The sequence below is a fragment of the Columba livia genome, chromosome 8, assembly GCF_036013475.1.
Source record: "Columba livia isolate bColLiv1 breed racing homer chromosome 8, bColLiv1.pat.W.v2, whole genome shotgun sequence".
NCBI lineage: Eukaryota > Metazoa > Chordata > Aves > Columbiformes > Columbidae > Columba > Columba livia.
The window spans coordinates 18,592,488-18,612,402 of NC_088609.1; the positions used below are offsets into that span (position 1 = coordinate 18,592,488).

Below are 19,915 nucleotides of genomic sequence, written 5' to 3' on the forward strand. Positions count from 1 at the left end.
CACAGGAGTTTCAGTGCTGTGTGGGCGACAGAACACAGACCCATAGATGTGCTCTCTAAGCTTCAGCTCTTGCAATATTTCTATTCCCAGAAGATAAAAAAACGTGTGCAACCACAGCTCCCTCAAAACAGACTGACTCTTTCCAGCTCACAGAGTAAGTTGTGGATAGTGCTGTTTTCTGACAACTAATTCTATACAAATACCACTGACACCTCGGAGTTCCTACATCCCTGACAAACATCTAAAGGAGAAGGGGATTCTGGACCATGTAGCAGAAGCTCTCAGTAATGGATTCAAGAAAAACGAAAACCACTAAGATGAGCCGTGTACACATTCCTACAATCGTTACCGGTTTTGATCCACTGAACACAAATTCTACTCCGCTGCTGAGAACAATTTTTGATGCTCATTTAGTTGGCTGACACACAAACTGGCAAGGCTCTACACCCTGTGACTGACATTCAGAAGAATCAGGTTGCTTGCAATGTTTAAACAACAAGCCCTGGAGAAGGCGGCCTGCTCTCTCAAAAGTGTCATGTCTTCATCTTTCTAAAGTTTATTCAGAGCACTATTTGTTGTCTAAAACAAACGTGGAGTTGAATACTTGCGAAAGAGGAGGAGATCACTTAATAAATTGCAATCAGAGTTCATTTCTTCCTGCTCGCTGTCTCTTCTCCACTTGGCCACCTCCCAGTTACACGCCTCCGGGGAGGAGGGAAGGATGAGAAGGCTGGTTCCCCTCCCAGCCCAGCCAGGCAGGTGGCTGGAGATGGTTGGTAGCTCGGTCTGGCTGCTCTGTGCTTTGCAGCGCAATGGGGACACAGGTAAATCACAGAGAATGATGAGGCAGCAGGATTGTGTCTGCCACTGAACTTACAGATGATCGTTGCAACATTACTTAGAACTAACAGCACATGAAATACAGACAAAAATAAATACAGTATGCTCCTGCCCTGTACAGCAGGCTATGGCTGGTGCTGCAGACTTCACTGCTTTTAAAGCATCTTTCAACGGCACCTTACAATGGGAAAAAAACAAATGTATTAATTAGCCCCAAGTACTTTATAAGGCATTGTTAATCTCACTGTCCTGCAAGACTGAAGAATACGTAAGTTTTCCTAAACAACCACAGAATAAGTTTTTAAAAAATCAGATTTTTACCAAGTTATAAAATGTTGGACTCTCTATTTGTCTAATTGTTCCTGAATCGCACCATGTAACCAGTTAAAAATAAAGCATATTTCAGCCAGATTTGTGTCAGCATACAAGCACCCAAAGTTCACTTTAAAATAACAAGTTCAGTTAGAAATAGCTGAATTGTTAAAATCATGTGAAGTTCAGTACAAGTTAATTTACCTGCTGAAAAACCCCAAACTTTCCCGGAACTCATAATAAAAACATAAAAACTGACAATGCTATTCTAATGGGAATTTCCTTGGGAAGAAGAAGTGTAGATGGAAATCTTGCCACCCACCCCATTTCTGGTAAGGCAAACAAAAATAAGAGAAATAATACTTCCCCATATAGCTCTAGCAAACATATAATATTTGTATTCCCTGCACCAATGAACAGCTTCCCCTTACTTCCCTGACCTCTGTCAGGGACACCATTATTCCCCAGGCAATATCAGAGAGCTGGGAAAAACAGGAAATAAACTCTTCCGTCTCCACTCTTGAGACTACTATGTGGGCAATATTTAACTTTTAAAATAGGAGAATATTTATGATCTTTAAGAAAGTTCTTGCATTTTGTTAAAAAAATAAAAAAAGACACTAGAGTATAACACAATTTTCTATCATCATGCAGTAGGGAAAAAGCGACTTTTTATTAATATACACTTTCAATGACAGCATCTCTAACATTATCTGGAAACTCAGAGAAATTGTCTTAAACTAGAGGTAAGGTAGAGATCACTTTCAAAATCCAAATATGTACGCCTTTGAAGGACACATTAAAATCCATGTGTCATCCTGCATAGCTAAGAGGGAAGAAATATTTATTTCAGTCAAGACTTCTTAAGATTTCCCACTGCTTACAACACCAGTGACGATGCAGTGACATGGAGAACTTCCTGCACAGCCTGTTCAGATGCTGCTTCTCCGGTGGTGAAAAAATAACGACCATAAAATAAAGCACATATTAAAATTAGCTCTTATTTGTTTCACCTGTTAAGATTTTCATTCCACATAGGAATATTCTGATAGCACAGGACAGAAAAGAGACTATCTGGAACATGCCCAACTCTGCTTATTCAATATTTGCTCCGTCCAGCCTGGCCTGGGATGTCTGCAGGGATGGGCCATCCACTGCCTCTCTGGGCAACCTGGGCCAGTGTCTCACCACTCCCATTGTAAAACAATTCTTCCTCATGGCTAGCCTGAATATTATTCTCAATCATCAGGGAAAGAAATTTTTTAAAGTAAAATTAACCTGAGAATAATAATAAATAATAATAAATAAATAAGAATAAATAGCCGCATTTCCATAAAAATGAAATATACTGAAAAAAGTAATAAAATTTCAAGCATTGATGACAATTGATACATTTCAGATTGAACTCCAAGTATATTTTGCTCCAAACATATTCCAAAATCTTTTTCCTCCATAAATTCTAGCATGTCACTGGAGCCTTCAAGCTATGCATAGTACTAATTACAAAAAACAAACTAAAAAAAGCAACTTCAATTTTGATGGAAGTAGCCAAGGCAGAAGACCCACAACATGCAGCACCCAGGAAACCAGAAAGAAAGGCCAGAAGCAAGAAAAGGATAAGAAAATTTTTGATGTAGAAAGGAGAAAACAGCAAAATGGCTTGACTTTATAAATGAGTTAATGGTTTTATCCACACATGACACCACATTGTCTTTTCCGTACAAGTGATCAGAGGTTGCCAGACTTTTGGAGGTACAACCAGCAAACATTTTTGACAGCTACTGGGGTCTTTCAAATCTCCTCTTAGTGTCATCAGTAAAATCTCTGGATTTTTCTGTAAAACATAGTTTAGCAAGCTGACAGGGGAAAAAAGAAAAAAAATAAAACACACACACACCAAAAAAAAACCAAAAAAACCAAAACAAAATAAACACACTACACCAAAGATTCCACCTTGTTTGAAATAGCACTTCACAATTTCTGGCTCCCTCAGTTTTCTAACCGTTTTGCTTTGACCTGGGCACACTGCAGCAGCAGAAGCAAACAAACATTATAGTCTGACTATAACGGTCAAAGTGGGAACAACAGCCCAAGCACAACATATAAAAAGCAAGTCCTGAAACAGAGAGTGCCTGTTAACAGTAGTCATTCCTTGCCTAGAAAGCTTCTACTGAAGAATTGGTCTCACTCAATAAATATCCAGTACTGATGTGCACAGAAAGGTTGGCACAAAATCTGCAGACTGCTTATACACAAAAATTGGTCTGCTCAGGCTGGGGAGAGAAACTGTGTCTTAGAAAGCCAAGCAATGCTCTTCCAGAACCAGAGCTTTCCACTGATTTTTTTCATAAAATGACCATACAGCATATGCTGCTATGATGAAATCCTGATTTTGCTGGCCACTCAGAAACTTAAAAGTAGTTAATAAATGAAGCATCACATAAGTTAATGAACAACTTGGGTGCCAAGTCAAGAGAAAATATCTGTAGCAGAGAGTGACTTATACAGATAAATAAGGGCGAGACAGTCCAAAAGCCAAATCCTTGACTAGGGCCCATCCACCTCTAAACGCACGGGGAAGCACGCCAGCTCGCATGGGTGTGCCAGGGGAAATCGGGAACCACATCGCAGTGTAAAGGGCAGTGAAACCCACTATGTGTATGGGCTGAGCTTCTTGAGCTAGAAGAATCTATAGCCCAAAGAAAAGGAACTGAGAAAGGAAATCAGCTTCTACATAAACTGCTAGGTTTATAGTTTCGTAATTATAACTAACTGTGATTTTTTAATAAAAGAAACACTTATTTCTTGTTTTAAAGGTAGCATAAGTCAAATTCTAAACCTTACCATAACATACCTCAATGAGAATTACTTGTAGTAATAGCTTTTTAGTAATAAATTCAAATACAATCAACAGTGTTGAAAAAGGGGAGATGAAACTCCAAGAACAAAGAGGGGCAGGGAAGAACCAAACAAGCATAATTTTAAAGTGATCACATATCCCTTATGTTACCAGATGCACATAGATGACTACCACAAAAGAATAAAAAGCAATGCACATAAAATTAGATGTACTATTTCTCAAGGAAATATGCAATGTGCATTCATTTTGCCTATGGCTGAACTTCTCCACACCTTCTGGCTCCCTGCTATTGCATCCTTGCTGGAGATTACACCGCAGCAATTTCAGGTTGGGGTTTCTGCACGTGAGCACCCATCAGCCACTTCAGCAGAAAGTCAATCAGCTTAGCTTAGACCTCTGAAACAGCACAAGCCAACTGTGAGCAGCTGAGAGGGAGGCAAGTCCCCCCGGCAGGGCAGGCAGCGCAAGCACTGCGGGCAGGAAGAGCTTCAGCCACTTCACTTCGATCCAGAATGAAACTGCTCAAGCTCAGGAAAGACAGCTGCAAATCTAACTCAAGTATTTATGACACTTACTGAAAAATGAACAAAAATCCTGTTCCTACAGCAGGATATCGCTACACAGTGAAAGGGGTCTTCCCTCTTCCTGACTTGAGTCTAAAATTCAAGAACCGATGTGCTAGGGCTGCACAGGCCCAGTAAGTTTTACCTCATAGAGGCCATTAGTACCTAGTGAAGGACAAAGGCCAGAGACAAGCAGACACTGTAACTTCAGAGACAGGTTATTTCTCAGATGTGTATCTTTTGTAACCGACTGTGCTTTTATTAATGATTGCAGACAGACACAGACTCACACAAAAAACAGAATCTAGACACCCCTGCTCAGGAAGGACCAAATAGTCTACCAGCCAAGTAGTTCTCAATGCCTTGAAAACTCACACAGAAGCAATGAGTACCAGAAATACTTATATTCTGATGGATTAATGTATTTCCCTTTCTGATTAACTGCCTGGAGCTGCTTCACTTTCACTTACTCCTCGTCCAAGATCCCAAACCGTGCAGTCTGGCCCCTCCAGCTGTATCGGACTCACCGCCCCTGCCTTGCTCTTGCTGCTGGCAAAGCCCTCGGCCGCTCCAGATCTTATCTCAGTCCCAGCAAGTCTCATTCTCCGGCAGTGGAACACCCTGGTTCCTTGATTTCATCATATTTGGATTATGACATTTGACCCCAGACCATTTCCTAACATAAGTAATATTTGAAAGAAAGTAATTTTATTTAACAAAACATAAATTATTTGAAGTGACAGTTCAAATATCTGTATCAGTAACAGTGAACTGACGTGCCTCAAATGCTCTCCCAGTTCTGCAGAAAGCTCCCATCAAGAAAGGCAGAACAAGAGCCAAGAACCAAACACAGGGTTCAAGAATATTACATCCAGTACCAAACATAACAAGAGTCTGAGCTAGTTCGGATATTCCTCAAAGAGCAGCAGCAAGCTTGAGACACGAGAGCAATGCTGGAAATAAAACAGAGGCAACGTATCAAAGACTAAACAGGATGGAAGGTACTAAGAAATAGATGAGAAAGTATAAAGTAGCACGGAATTAGGAACTGGGTGACATTAGACTAGAATATTCTGAGGGCAGCTGAGGTCAATCAACAGCGACATCACACATGACAATTTGGCAGTCTTTCCGGAAGACGTTCCAAGTGATTGTCATCACTGTTTCAGCCATCAGTTAATTTTTTCTTCTTTGGTTTGGCACATCACTGAAGTCCGCAGAACAAGCCAAATAACTAACAGTTCTTTTCAATAAGCTGATACAGAATATCTGAAGGACAGTCAAATATTAATACGGTACTCATTTAAGCAAATAGAGAGAACATTTCTACAAAATGTAGTCCCCCAATATCACAGCTGTATGATGAAAAAAATAGCTAACATATGCATACAGTCTATTAAAATGCACATAATTTATTCTACTCGAAATGAAAACATATCTAACAAGCAATTCCATTCATCTGGCCCTTTTTCACCCAGCCTTAAGATATACAAATGCATGCCTTTTCACCAGAACACAGCAGCTGGGAATGAAAAGGAAAGCATTCAAATGATCATTTTCACATCATATTCCATCGTCTTTTCACCAGCTTCTCCCCAGTCTTTCTTTGAGTCCCATTCTGTTACAAGAGAGCTGCTTTTTAGATCAATTCATATTTCCATAATCCACACTGCTGTTCCTCCCTCTCCTCCCCAGGGTGGACTAACCCCTGCATCCAGAACTATGGCTTACAACTGTCATTAAGACCTATAACAATAACAAGATAACAAAAGAGCTGGTAGAGATGAGGGTAGCCAGTACCATATGCTGATCAACATTTTTAACTTAAAAGCTCTATAAAACAAAACTGCCACAATCCTGAAAACAGGCATATTTGAGGTGGCCACCTGTCTTCGAATTTCAAGTTCCGAGTTACCAGTACTGGGCTTTTATGCCTTTAAAAATAAGAGTCTCAAAGTAAATATTTATTCTGTGTCTGTTGGGATTAATTTAAAAAAAAAAAAAAAAAAAAAAAAGAATTCATTGAGAATGCATCCTGAGATACTTGTATCTCGAATGATGTAAGGGTCTCAGTGATCCTGGGTGTTCCCAGCATGTCTAGGTGGGCAGTTATTCCACAGAATATTTATCAGGACTGGAGAGATCTTTTCTGTTCACACAGCATAGTGAGCAACTACAAATACACCTCTGAATGTTTTTCTGCAGATCGTCTATCAACTGTGATTTGCATAGATGGAAAGCACTGATGCCTTACTCGTACAGTTTTCTTCAGTAAAAAACAATGCATATTGCAAACACAAAGTGTCAGGGAAATCACAGTAAGTGATCTTAACCTGATGAAGCTTACTTGCAATGCACAAAGTTGCCAAAATCTCAGCTGGGTTAACTGTTTTCCTCAAAGTTACACATGGATTCATAAATACCATTAAACCAAACAATAACCTGTAACATTTAAACAAAAATATATTTGAAAATTAGTGATCTCATTAGATTGATTCCTCCCTTCTCATAACAATGTACCCAATACTAATCAAACCTATTAACACACAAGCAACAAAATCCCAAAACCCTTCTTAAGATGTACTGATAAAAACAAAAGCACCAAAGCAAGAACCTATCCAGTTAACATAAACATTTGAAACGTGTATTTAACGCCTCATCGGAATAAAAGAACAAAGCCACTGAGTGCAGAACACGGCTGCAGCCTTGAACAGACTGTGAGCGGCCTCGGACCTCCTGGGTTCCTGCTGTTCTCCAGGAGAGCACAGAGCAATACAAACCATCACAACTGCCTTCCACACATCATTTTGACGCAGGCATCACACTTTAGCTTGCTTCTTCAGATCATTTTTTAAAAATAAAACTTCAGCTATTATTTAAATCTTTTTAAAAAAATAATGTAATCTCTTTCATATTGACCTCATCTATCTAATTGCTGGCACAACCCATGCCATTAAATATTCCATCCCACAAAAAAAAAAGCACTTCAGCTCCAATCAGACATTCATTTAAACCACGCTTAACTTTCTACAGTTAATACAAACATTGAAAGTCAAGTGTGAGATCAGTGCTTTGCTGAGGGAGGGCTAACATCATAGCACTTCACAGGATTTAATGTGTACCTATGTATTTTTATATATACAAATAATTTCACAAAAATCTGACAGATTTACATGTATAACATCAGGCTTCAGTAGTTGGGTCACTGCAGGATAAGGAGCAACCTTTATTGCTCACAATTCAGTGGTGACTTTCGCATAATGAGATGCATTAAAAGTAAAAAACAGATGTTATGATATAAAATACGAGGCATAAAGGGTGTTACAGTAACTTCATAGAAAACAGCAGAGATGCGTCATGTTGGATGCAATGTTCCTTACTGGTTACTCATCTGTGGGGTTTGGGAAAAGCCTGGCATGAAAAAGCAGATGTAGTCTCCTTGCCTTAAAAAGCAGAGTGAGAGAAGACAGCATGACATCTGCAACACAACTAACAATCTATTGCAGCCTCAAATCTTTCTTAACCCACATCTTCAGCCAACAATCCCTTGTCATATTTCATGTTACTAAAGGGACCTCTAGTAAGACCATCTCCTACAGCATCAGCCATTTGTACTATCTTTCTGGCAATATGTTTTTCACTAGCAGAGAAGTGGCAGACTAAAGAAAGAAATAGTTACATGATTAGAAGAAGAAGTAGTATTCCACAGATCTGTTTCTCTACACACCATGTACTCTGGGACTTACTGCACATGGAAATTACCTTGGGCCAATAAGCAGACTGAAAAGCAACTGAATTCTTACACAGCTAAAAATAATATCCAATAGAATTGATATGACTGTCTTTGTAAGAAACGTTAGACTTGCCAGGCTTCAGAGGTGAAGACACCACCACTCTGCAGAGCAGCTCTGCAGAGCCACCAGCACCTTCATGTTCTGCCAGCACCCTTCTCTCACCTGTCACTTGTGCCAACCACTACTCCCTGTCCCAGGAATGTTGTAACCCAGTGAAGTTCCTAGGAGCCCGCGCACTTTTATCTCTAGAACAGCTATGAACAGAGGGATACTGGAGGCACCTGGAACCGATAGCGCTTTTGTCCTAACTCCCCAGCCACAAGGAGACAGCTAGCACCAGCACGTCTCAGTTTCACAGGATCACATCACCTTCTGCACAGATACACTTTTTCTTCTCACACAGGTAAAGTATTTCATGTTGGAAGCAAAGGTGGTTTTATTTGGGTTGCTTCTCTAAAGGACTTCAGAAATAGCTTATTTTTTTAAACTGCTGGGGTTTTTTTGCAGATAACATATCATTATTACTTTCCCTGTAGAGATCTCCATTTGAAAATGAGCTTGCAAGGCTGAAATTAAACTCTAGTCTAGCCAGTCTGAATAAACAAAATAGGAATTTCAAGATTAAAAACATACGCATCTTTTATCGTAAAAATGTCATTGAGCACAATGGGAATTTTGAACATACTACAAGACAGAGCCTATAGGCATATACATTCATAATATATTTTAAACAACAACAAACAATTCCATTAAATGGCTGCAACCCCTTCTTCATTCAAATGTAAGTTTGTGAGGATAACCATAGAACAGCCATATATGCTCAAATTTCTATGGTGCTGAGATTATTCAGGACATTTTCAACATTGTCAAACTCACGTTTACAGCATTAAGTACAAGAGTGAATCGTAGCTCTGGTGTCTCAAAGACATTAGTTCTTTTGGCTTTTGGAGTACTTCTAAATATTTTCTTTGAAATGGTAGTGTGGTTCCTTGTACTTAGATTTCTACCTGGCATGAGTTCATGGTTTAATTGATAGTTTCGAGAGTCACTAAAAAGTTAATTACTCCCACCATTAAAAAAAAAAAATAAATCCTTTCCTGCCTTGAAGCCTTACTTTCTTTTTCTTCCCCCATTTCTGTATTCTTCCCTTTTCCTTCTTATTCTGGCATCTGAAGAATCACCAGATAGAAAAATCAATGGTTTCCCTGCAGATAAGGAAATCAGCAATGAATACTGCAAATTCTTTTGCAGTACCAAAAATGCACCTTCACAGTTCCTTTTCTTAATGGACTGCATGTAAATGATTATGACCAATCACTAATCTTTTCTTTGTCCTAATCAGCTGTAGTTTCTACATCCCATCTAAAACAGATGGGAAGTTTTGAAAAACAAGATTTAAGAAAGCCAACATTTAAGAAAGAGAGACTGAAAGAAGGACTGTGCCCAGCAGAAAAGAAAATGGCAGGCCATGAGAAGAGAGAAAATTAGGGATAAGGAAGCACTGAAAAGCTCAGGCATACTGACAGGACAAATGTGAGAAAGCAGGAGGAACACAGGGTGTTTCAAAAAGAGGGACCCAGTTTCAAAGATACAGTGAATTCAAATTGGGCCCATCTTCTTGAAACACCCTGTATATCAAAATGGCTTAGACAAGTTTACTTTGCATTATGAAAGCAACAAAAAGGTGACATGATAAACTGCAGAAAAATTCAGGAAGAGAGGAAAATATTTTGCCCGATGTTATCACATCACTGTACAAACAGACAGCCCTGAAGATTTTAGGAAAGATGATTCTTTGGGATACATCCAAAAATCTAACTCACACATTTTACATTTAAAATAGAAATGACTGGAAAACAGGATGGAGAATACTCTTTTTCTTCTTTTCTGTTTCCTTTTTTAATTTTTTTTTCCTCAATATTCTCCTCAGAAACTTTCACTGAAATTAGCCTTGATAGTTTTAGGGAGATCTCACTTTCAATAAATAAATAAATCTTATAGATATTCAGGTCTCCAAACCTACCAAGTTCAACATAGACACACATACATGCACACAGAAGGCTTGTGCTGATTTCACTTGACTGGTTGGCTCAGGGGGTTGCTAGAGAAGCTGCTGTATATTCTGTTCAAATCCAAAATCCAGTGATTCTAACAGCAAATTTCCTTTGCAAGGACGGGGATCAAAACCTACTGTTTCCCAGGAACATACACAATTTACCTGAAACACCAGATCCCCTGCACTGCTGAGACACAACACGCAGGTGCAGGTTTTGCAGAGCCAAAGGCAGAGAGCTGCCTGAGGACCCTACCCTGGTTTTTATAGATTACGTACTGAATCTTTGTGTGATTCCCCTCCAGTCTTTAGCAGGTTTTCACCTTCTAATCATTTTTCCACACCAGCTGTTCTTTGAATAACCTTCGACTTACTGAATAATCTCCCGTTTTTCTTCATACATAATTTTTCTTTTTTTTTTTTTCCTCCACCAAGATCGAGTCTTTCTTAGGGAAAAGAAAAAGAACAAAACAAACTAGAAAAAAAGAATTTAAATGACAATGAAGATGATCATTCTGCAGCCAGGAAAATTAAGAAAACTTGCTGGATGTCTAGCTAAGAACATATAACACCACACTTTGCTCATGTACCATTCATCACTATCTTACAAGCTGCACATGTTTCTGACTGATGCTATTCCCTAACCAGTCATCCTACCTTCTATGTTTGTATATTTATACCTTTCATCATGAATCACCTTATAGCTGTCTTTATAGAAGCTTGTATTATTGATTTTTTTTTTTAAATATCAACAATTTATCATGATCTACTGTACAAAAACAGCTCAAGACCATCCATTGTGGTGATGTTACCAATGAAGAATGTGTTTGACTCAGTATCAGTTTAAAAAGAACAGAGAGACTTTGACTCAAAGATACTTATTCTATTTAGTATTTTTACATATTTTTCTTTATGAAAGTAAAAGTATTTCCATGAAAGAAACAAATCTAAAAGTTGCTGAAATAATAAAATTTGACAGTTTCATTAAATTTTAATATTAGTAACATTAATAAAATAGTCCAGGGAGGAGAGTAGGGAAAAAAAACAACACACCACTGCAACACACAAACAGCAAAGACAACCAAACCAATTAATAGCTTTGCTATCACCACAAACTGAAATAATCCATCAGTCCTATATGTATAAAATTTCCTTTGAGGATTAATTACAGGATTTTCATTATTTCAAAATCAGCAAGTTTAGATCATTGTCTCTTAGAAGGGTCTGATTTTCTTTTTCCAATCAAATAGCTAGGTATCTCTAAAATGTTATTAAATAAATATATACAATTTTGCATTATAAAGGATTAAAAGGAATGGGTTGCACAAGTTCTGACATTAAAAGGACATACATGGGCAGCTATTCAACTTTTTTGTTCTGGTGTTTTTTGTTAACACAATTTGTAACATCTACATTTGGCAGTTTTTTTGATAAATTTCCTGTATTTTCAATCCTACAACAGATAAAATGCCAACACTTCCAACAGAAACAGCTTATGAAATAGTCTGTATCAAAAGTAACGTGATAAAAAGAATTAGTATGATACACGGCGCTTTACAACTTCTATTGCGTATTCCTGTCACAAACGGGCTCTAATCACCAAGCCACCAGTTGGGTGAAGACTTCCTTGCCACCATCATTAGCATCTGCCTCTCTACGGCTGAATAGAAGAGCTTTTTTATTATTATTCCAACATAAAAAAAAGTTCAGTCTCATGTTTCCAACCTGGTCTCCAAAGTCCTCCGGGAACTTCCACAGTACCACTGGATCTGTAAATAATTGACAGACAGCATTAATCAGAGGCAAAGGAACAGAGTATTACAGTCAGAGTACATTAATATTAAAGAGAGGGTCAGCTTAGCGTCAAGCTTTGAGGCAAGTGCAAAAATGTATCTAAAAAACTAAGGAAGATACTGGATTATTTAAAAAGACTTATTTCATATTTATGAAACTCGATGTTTATTGTTTTACATATGGTGGCAGGTTATAATGTACTGAACTACTTCCACATTTAACTCCTTAACCTTTGAGTATTTTATTTTTTAAGTATGTGTTCTACTTTCAAATTTTATTTTAATGAAGAAATGAAGTAATATAAAACCTCTTTCCATACAAGGAAAAAAAAAGATGCAAAATTATAAGGAGAAAACATAGATCTCTATGAGGTATAGAAAAGCATTATTTGTAATTTTAATGATGAGACTAACACAAGAAGTACTCTCAGAGTTTAGAAGAGCTAGCTCATTGAATATTTTTCTGTTCAGAGCCATTTCAAAATCAGCATTTCAATAATATCTTAAAGCTTTCATTAATTTATTATGAAACGTTAATTACCAAAACAACTGGCATTATTCAGTCTATCTGCAAGTCTACAATTAACATTATTTTGAAGGCATCTAACACAATGACCTGAATCACAACCTTTCAAACAAAAACTGAATTATGCTCTTCATCCCTCCAAAGCTTTTAATCTCCTGCGATACAAAACCTTCCTGAGGTGCCGCCGTTCAGCTGTATCAAGGACACACGAACAGCTCCGCAGTGGCCTCCACGCACCAGAGCCGCAGCAGCAGCAGTTGTCCAGGTGCCAGATGTGGAACCACTATCTCCTGCCAGGCAGCGCTGGGCTGGTGCCCTGGGGGTCTCCAGCCCCTGCTCGTGCCCTGGGCAAGCTCAGGCAGATCTTCCTGCCAATGGCAGTGCCAGGGCCAGGGACAGTAAACCACAGAGAAACCCACAGGGGACACTGCCTGATGGGAACTTCAACCTCTTGGCTACCTCAGGAGCTGCTGGGATTCTTCTGAGAAGCCAAGGTCTGGGAAACATATTCAGATTCCCACTTCGGTCTCTACTGCTAACACCGCCTGATCAGTCAGAACCACAGAACTATAGAATCATAGAATGTCCCGAGTTGGAAGGGACCCACAAGGATCATCGAGTTCAACTCCTGTCCCTGCAGATGACAACCCCACAGTTCACACCATGTGTCTGAGAGTGTTGTCCAGTCTCTTTCTGAACACTGTCAGGCTTGGGGCCGTGACACCTCCCTGGGGAGCCTGTTCCAGTGCTCCAGCACCCTCTGGGTGAAGAACCTTTTCCTAATGTCCAACCTGAACCTCCCCGGCACATCTTCCTGCCATTCCCTCAGGTTCTGTCATTGGTCACTAAAGAGAAGAGTTCAGTGCTTGCCCTTCCTCCTCCCCTTGTGAGGAAGCAACATCCTTATTGGCAAGTTTTACAGCAGAACTGGAGGGTTCTCCACTTTTCACAAAGTACAGAAGTTCCTACTCTTCATCTTCCCACATATGTCTACAGCTGCAAATAGAAGCTCTATTGGAAGGGAAACATCACTGATGGGATTTTCATTCCCAGTTGCTGATTTCAAACCCTCCCACTCAACAGGCAACTGCTGCACCCACGTTTGCTGCTGTCCTGCTCACACAGAGCTGGAGACCAAAGCCAGTGTTCCTCCCTCACCCCAGACCAGATGTTAAACCAACAGTGGAACACACATTTCAAATGCACCACAAAATTCAACTTGTCAATTAGCTCAACTGAATTTAGACCTTATTTTCATCTCATTCTAATGCAATTGAGATTTTAGTTTTAAAAAGTAGCCATTTGATTCTTCGCATTGAACAAGCACACCTCTTTGCTTCTAAGAACATCTGGAGAGGATTCTGCAGCTATTCTTTATGGAAATTTATGTATTTTGCATAAGGAATCTTCTTCCATCTACTATAGGGAACAAGAACCTTCGAAGGCAGACATGAAACAAGAGATAAGATGCTATATTTACAAAAAATTGAAAGCAAATATATACAGTTACTTAAAACAGAGACCTTTTTTCCCCATCTATTTCCTGTGTATTTAAATCAAATGCATCTGTGTAATGCCCAGATACACAAGGAGTTTGAAGATCTCAGTGCCTATACTGTAAGAGATCTCTTATTTTTATTCCAATTTCGTATTACAAAAAAGAAAGTAACTATTTATCAACAACGATCTCTGTCAAATTCAAGGAGCTGTAAGCATGGTAACAGATATCAAATACTCAATGTTAAGTAATTCATAAATTACTTGCTAAAAACCACTAGAAACTGTGCAGAATCAAAAAAATACCTTCAAAGAGCTTGCAAATCTAAGGTCATATGTCCATAAACACTTCAAGCATAAATTTCTCTGCAAACAAGCAATCCCACTGCACTCCCACTACCAGCTGCTTGCTGGTAATCCCAGACCATCGTTTCAGTCCCATCAGTGCAGACTCCACCACAGATGCACGCTGAACCACATGAGGGAACTGACCAAGATCAAACCAACTGTCTGGAATTTTCCAGCTCAGTGTCAAGTAGATCAGTTCCCTAAAACTCTTGGTTTTGTGCCAGAAAAAAGGAAGAAAAACCAGGGAGTGGGGAGTTGTGGAGAGAAGAAAGCGGGGCTGCCTCACCCAGCAGCGATCCCGCCTTACACACTGGCCAAACCTCAGGAAATACAAGCTGGCCGCTGGCTGTGTCTAGTTCCGTTTCTTATCTCCTATTTCTTGTTCAGAACTTCCCAAGTCACTTGTACCATTTATAGTTGCTTTGACTGCACAACTCGTGAGCTGCAGCCAGGAAAGAGGTAGTATATCGCAACAGCAAAACCTCCAAGTGCAATTTTAAAAGATCACTATCAGGATCGAAGCATAAGCTCAGAATTAAGAAAACCTTGGCTCTAAGTAGCTTGGGGTTTGGGGTCACAAGATGGTTACTATCTCCACATCTCAGTGAGGTGCCAACGGAGCTGAACAGCTTTCACAAGAGAACCTTTACCTACCAGCAACAAGAGCCACTGCTCCAATAACTTATTTTCACGTCCTGACATGCTAACAGATATGCAACCTGCAACTATAATTTAGTGATGCTCAGTCTGCTGTCTTCATATTATTAGGGCTCTCTCATACTACTTGGGTCTCATTTGATATAATAAAAACAAGTCTGAAGTAAATTCCAGTTCACTGAACTACAGGTATAACAACATTTCTTTTCATATCATGAAAGGGTATTTACATCATGAAAGGATAATTGAATTAATGTGATCTAACAGGCAGGATAATGCTCTTAATGCTCCTTCATGAAAACAAAAAAGAGCCAACATTTAAAAAAATATTCTTAATTCAAGAAAAACATTCAGTGCTACATTCAGCAAAAATTAAACGCCTCCAAGACTTGTCCAACTGCTTTGAGCTGCGTTTCACAGTTGTTATTACTGGCTTTTAACTCATTATTTTAGCCATACATTTAATTAGTAAGAAAATTTGATGTGACTAGTGCTTCAAAAAGAAAGGTTACTATACTCTTTCTATGCCTCTACTCTCTGAAACCAAACCCTAATACATATAAAAAGCCTTGGGATTTTATGATAATTATGTGAGTCAGGGATTGGGCTTTTTTCAAAGATTATGTTTGTTTCTGCTTTTGGATCTAGGCTCAGGCAGCATCTGACACATCTTTGTGGTAACTTCTCACAAGTGCTGCAAAGGAAGAAACAAAAGGGTACTGATTTAGAAATAAAAAGAGAAACTATAATCCAATTCTGCAACTTTATCTTCAGATTTACAAAGACTGAATTTTCTTTTCCCTGAGGATTACCTCCCAGATACCCCATCTGATCCAGCAATGTTAGGCCAATTTTCTGCTGATTTTATGGGTGAAAGGATGAGAATAACTCAGAAATAGCTCTTGCTATAGCCAGTTGAGGAGCTACTGAGTTTCCCCTTGCTGTTTTTGTTTGTTTATTTGTTTGGGGGGGACTGTTTTTCTAACAGACTTTTGGGGACAAATGCTTTGCAAGAATTCTAAGTAAACATAGTAGTAAGAGGTTGTTAAGCACACACATAAAATAGCTCGCACGCTGCATGTGTAAATAGATATATGCACATACAAGCATCACTTCTTCCTATGCCTACTGCATCCAGGACAGACACTTTCCACAGATGTACATCTCACATGTGCCAGTAATGCTTGAAAACTCCTTTGCTAAATATTCCACAGCATTGACAAGTGCGTCTCACAGACATGCATTCACACCGCTGTGAGGCTGCAGCTCATGCACACATTGCTAGACATTAATTGTGACTTTTGACTTATTTGACTCCTTTGGCATCATTTGTGATTATGTAAGCCTGTCTATACATACTTTAAAACAACACTTTTTGTAAGAAGACTCAGAAAGAAGCAGTTAAGCCCCTGAGGACCACAACTGAAAGCAGATGCAACTCCCCGTACACGTCAGAAGAGAGACAAGCAGGGAAGGGTTTGTTGAGAGACCAGAACTTAGTGTACAATGTACTTGATACAAAGAGAAAAGGGACCCATGTGCAACACTTAGCAACATAAGTATTCAAAATGTTGCAATCTAGAACTGCTCCACAAGAAAAATGCAGGCAAGGATGATACATACAAGGAGAAAAACATATGTATTTCCTTAAAGTAAGTAATTCCATTCCTAAAATCTATTCCCATAGAGGTAACTTCATAAAGCATGTCACCCATATTTCCAGGAAAACCACTTCTAACATATTTTAGCTTCTATGATAAATCTAAGAAAATATAAAAGCACTATTTCTCATTACAGAGTAGATTAGAGAAGTGGTGCACTCATAAATATGAAAAATAAAGAGAAAACTTTCTGAGCGGTATTACACTTTCCCAAAAATTCAGTACTTAAATATATTCTAAAAATACTCTTCACAATCATTAAGTTTGCAGATTATAAATATCACCCAAAAATACAACAGGATAAGTTAATTAGTGCACAATCAATTTGGTAATGGAACAGATATTACAAACACATGCTGAGAAACATCATCTCAGGTAATTCTCTTGATAGCAACAGAGAATAATTTCAGACAGAAAAGTACAGCTAATGTAAAATGAAACGGATTAATTAAGTAGTCCAATATTCTGCCTGGAAAAGAGGAATCGTCATCCCTGTGGGTTTTATAGAGCCGGATAGACAAAAAGATTGCCAAGCAGAGCCGGTCATGTCTTGGGACAGAGGAACGGACTAGATGACTGCTCAGCATCCCTCCAGCTATATTTTCTCTAATGCTGTAAAGATTTTCATTGGAAAAAAAGCTGTCAGTGCAGAGGGGAAAGAAGAGACTGAGGCCAGGAGTTATGGGGGTGGGGAAGAAACGCCGTGAGGACAAGGAAGGCAGCAAAGCTTATTGCAGACTGGAAGAAGTAGTTCCAGATTGTTTTTCTTACATGAACACAAGAATACAATTGATAAAGCTGAAATGATATATCATTATCTCAGGGAACAGCTTTATAAACACACATTTATGGGCAATAAGCAGAATTGATTTTGTTGGAGTAAACAGTTTTCAGCAACAAAAAATTTGTTCTTTAAACCAAGTTTATAATATTGCTAATGTTCGAAGGCAAAAATCTGCTACATAAAATAATTTGACAGAAACTCTCAATCATAATGATGTCTTTGTATCAATACAGTATTTTTTTACTACAATTGTGATTCAGAAACAAAATAAGAGATGAACCATAATATGCAACCCAAGTGCTTTCAGAGATGAAATCATCTGATGAAAAAAACAGCATTCACATTAAAACATTACTTCTTGCACAAAAAGACTTCTGTATATCATATTAAAATCCACTTGTTAACAGTTCCGTACATGAAGTGCCAGAGGTGCAGCAGAATGGGGGTTCTGCTGTCAGGAAGATGTGAGTGCGCCAGGGTCTGCAGCGCCCGGGTCTGGGGGATCACAGCGGAGGCCCCGCCAGCAGCTGCAGGAAGAGCAGGATGCGGTAAAGAGGGAGAAGAAACGAGTTACAGTATTTTCCAAGCATTGGTAATCAAAAGGAAGAACAAGGACAAAACACATTGAAGCAACTTCATTAAAAAAAAAAAAAAGGGGAAACCAAGGCACACTCCTTAACTTCTCAGGCACTTAAAACCCGTCAGATTAAAGACAATATGCAAATGAAGGTGCCACTGTAGAAAATACTTGAAAGTACACTTTTTGCAAACCGTGCAGTCCAAGTATTTTTTTTGCTCAAAGGAATACTGAAGGTTCTACAGGACCGTTAAGTCTGTTCTTACTCTAACTGCTCTACAGAAAGCTTATTGCAGAGTGCAACCACACTCGTAGTCTTTTCATAAAAGCGAAAGAAAACATATTTACAAAATTATGTCAAATCTTAACAAGCCAGCACCTCCAACTTCTTTACTCCCACTTTACCCACTGATATGCCTTCCTAAATTGCCACCACAATTTCAAACAATTGCTACTTCAGTAAATGGCAAATGAATATAAGACAAGAAAACGCTGCACTGAAAGGGGTTTGTTCCCTTGGAGAGCAGACTGCTTCCAACCAAACACTCGTAATACTGAGTGCCTGACCACTGCCAATTTTAAGATGCTTTACAACCACATCAGCTAAAAAAATGTTAATGAGTTTCAGGAATTATATCTGACAGCTTTTCCTGATATGTATTTACACAGTGAGATTTTTCTGGGTCTCTGGGTGCTGACACAGTGACCCCAGCAGCACATTGGCGCAAGGTGCTGAACCTGGACTTGCCTTCAAATCAGCCACGATGTAGCCACAAGGCAGGAGCCCAGCCTCTCCTGTCCCCTCTCCCTTCCCCACACCCGTGGCTTCTGCCTGATCTTCAACTGACTGCAAAGCTTACACCCCATGTTGAAAAATTATTGAGGCAGTGAAGGTACCTGACTCTCACAGGCACCAAAGGAGATGTTTGGCATGTGTGACTGCCGACCTTTTTCTTTTCAAATTTTCTCATACAAACTGAAGTGTGAACTAAATGACAACAATGTCAACAAACACACACTAAATAGTGCCCTTTAAGAAAGGGAAAATGGAAAATAACATTTTAGCAGCCTGCCTCAGAGTCACACTGTCACCTGTAAGCCTTCATGGTTGCCCATTTGCAAGTCAGAAATGGAATTTTTTTATCAGTCAGGTTCAGAAAGATAATTACAAAGACTGACTCTCAGCTAAGATAATAACATCTTCCTTCTACAAGGAAGCTTTTCCTAAGGAAACTGCTTTCACCTGTAGCTGAATATAAGCTGGACAGGCTTTCAAGTAAGCTGAAAATATGCACAATAGTTTAAAATCATTTCTGTAGGACTTACACTTGAAAAAATGCCCCAAATTACAAGCAATCCAAACTCCTCATGGACTTCAAGTGACTCAGAATTTAATTGCATCTTTTTAGGGGCATGTAACTTACTATACGGTTTCAGGATACCAATGCTCACACCACATTTGTGGAAATTCAGAATTTTGTTTTTAATACACAGGAAAAGAAAGAAACTATGCACAACTGTAAGAGTCACTCAGTCTTTAAACAAAAAACACACACACCACATTCTTCTCTGCTCCACAAAAACACAACTCAAATTTGAACCCAGCGAGTCCAACTCAGTCGCTACTCACAGCATCACAACATCACAGCA

General features: G+C 39.0%; 1 protein-coding gene across 4 annotated transcripts in view; it reads right to left on the reverse strand.

Annotated features, from left to right (window-relative positions):
- Nucleotides 1-19,915, reverse strand: part of DENND1B (DENN domain containing 1B) — a 160,794-nt gene that overhangs the window by 103,666 nt on the left and 37,213 nt on the right. For 2 of the 4 annotated variants that reach the window (XM_065072349.1, XM_065072348.1), the window contains exon 3: nucleotides 12,148-12,191. The exons of the other annotated variants lie outside the window; for them this stretch is intronic. In XM_065072349.1, coding sequence (XP_064928421.1) covers nucleotides 12,148-12,191 — 44 coding nt within the window. The remainder of the gene's footprint in view (nucleotides 1-12,147; nucleotides 12,192-19,915) is intronic. 4 annotated transcript variants of the gene reach the window in all.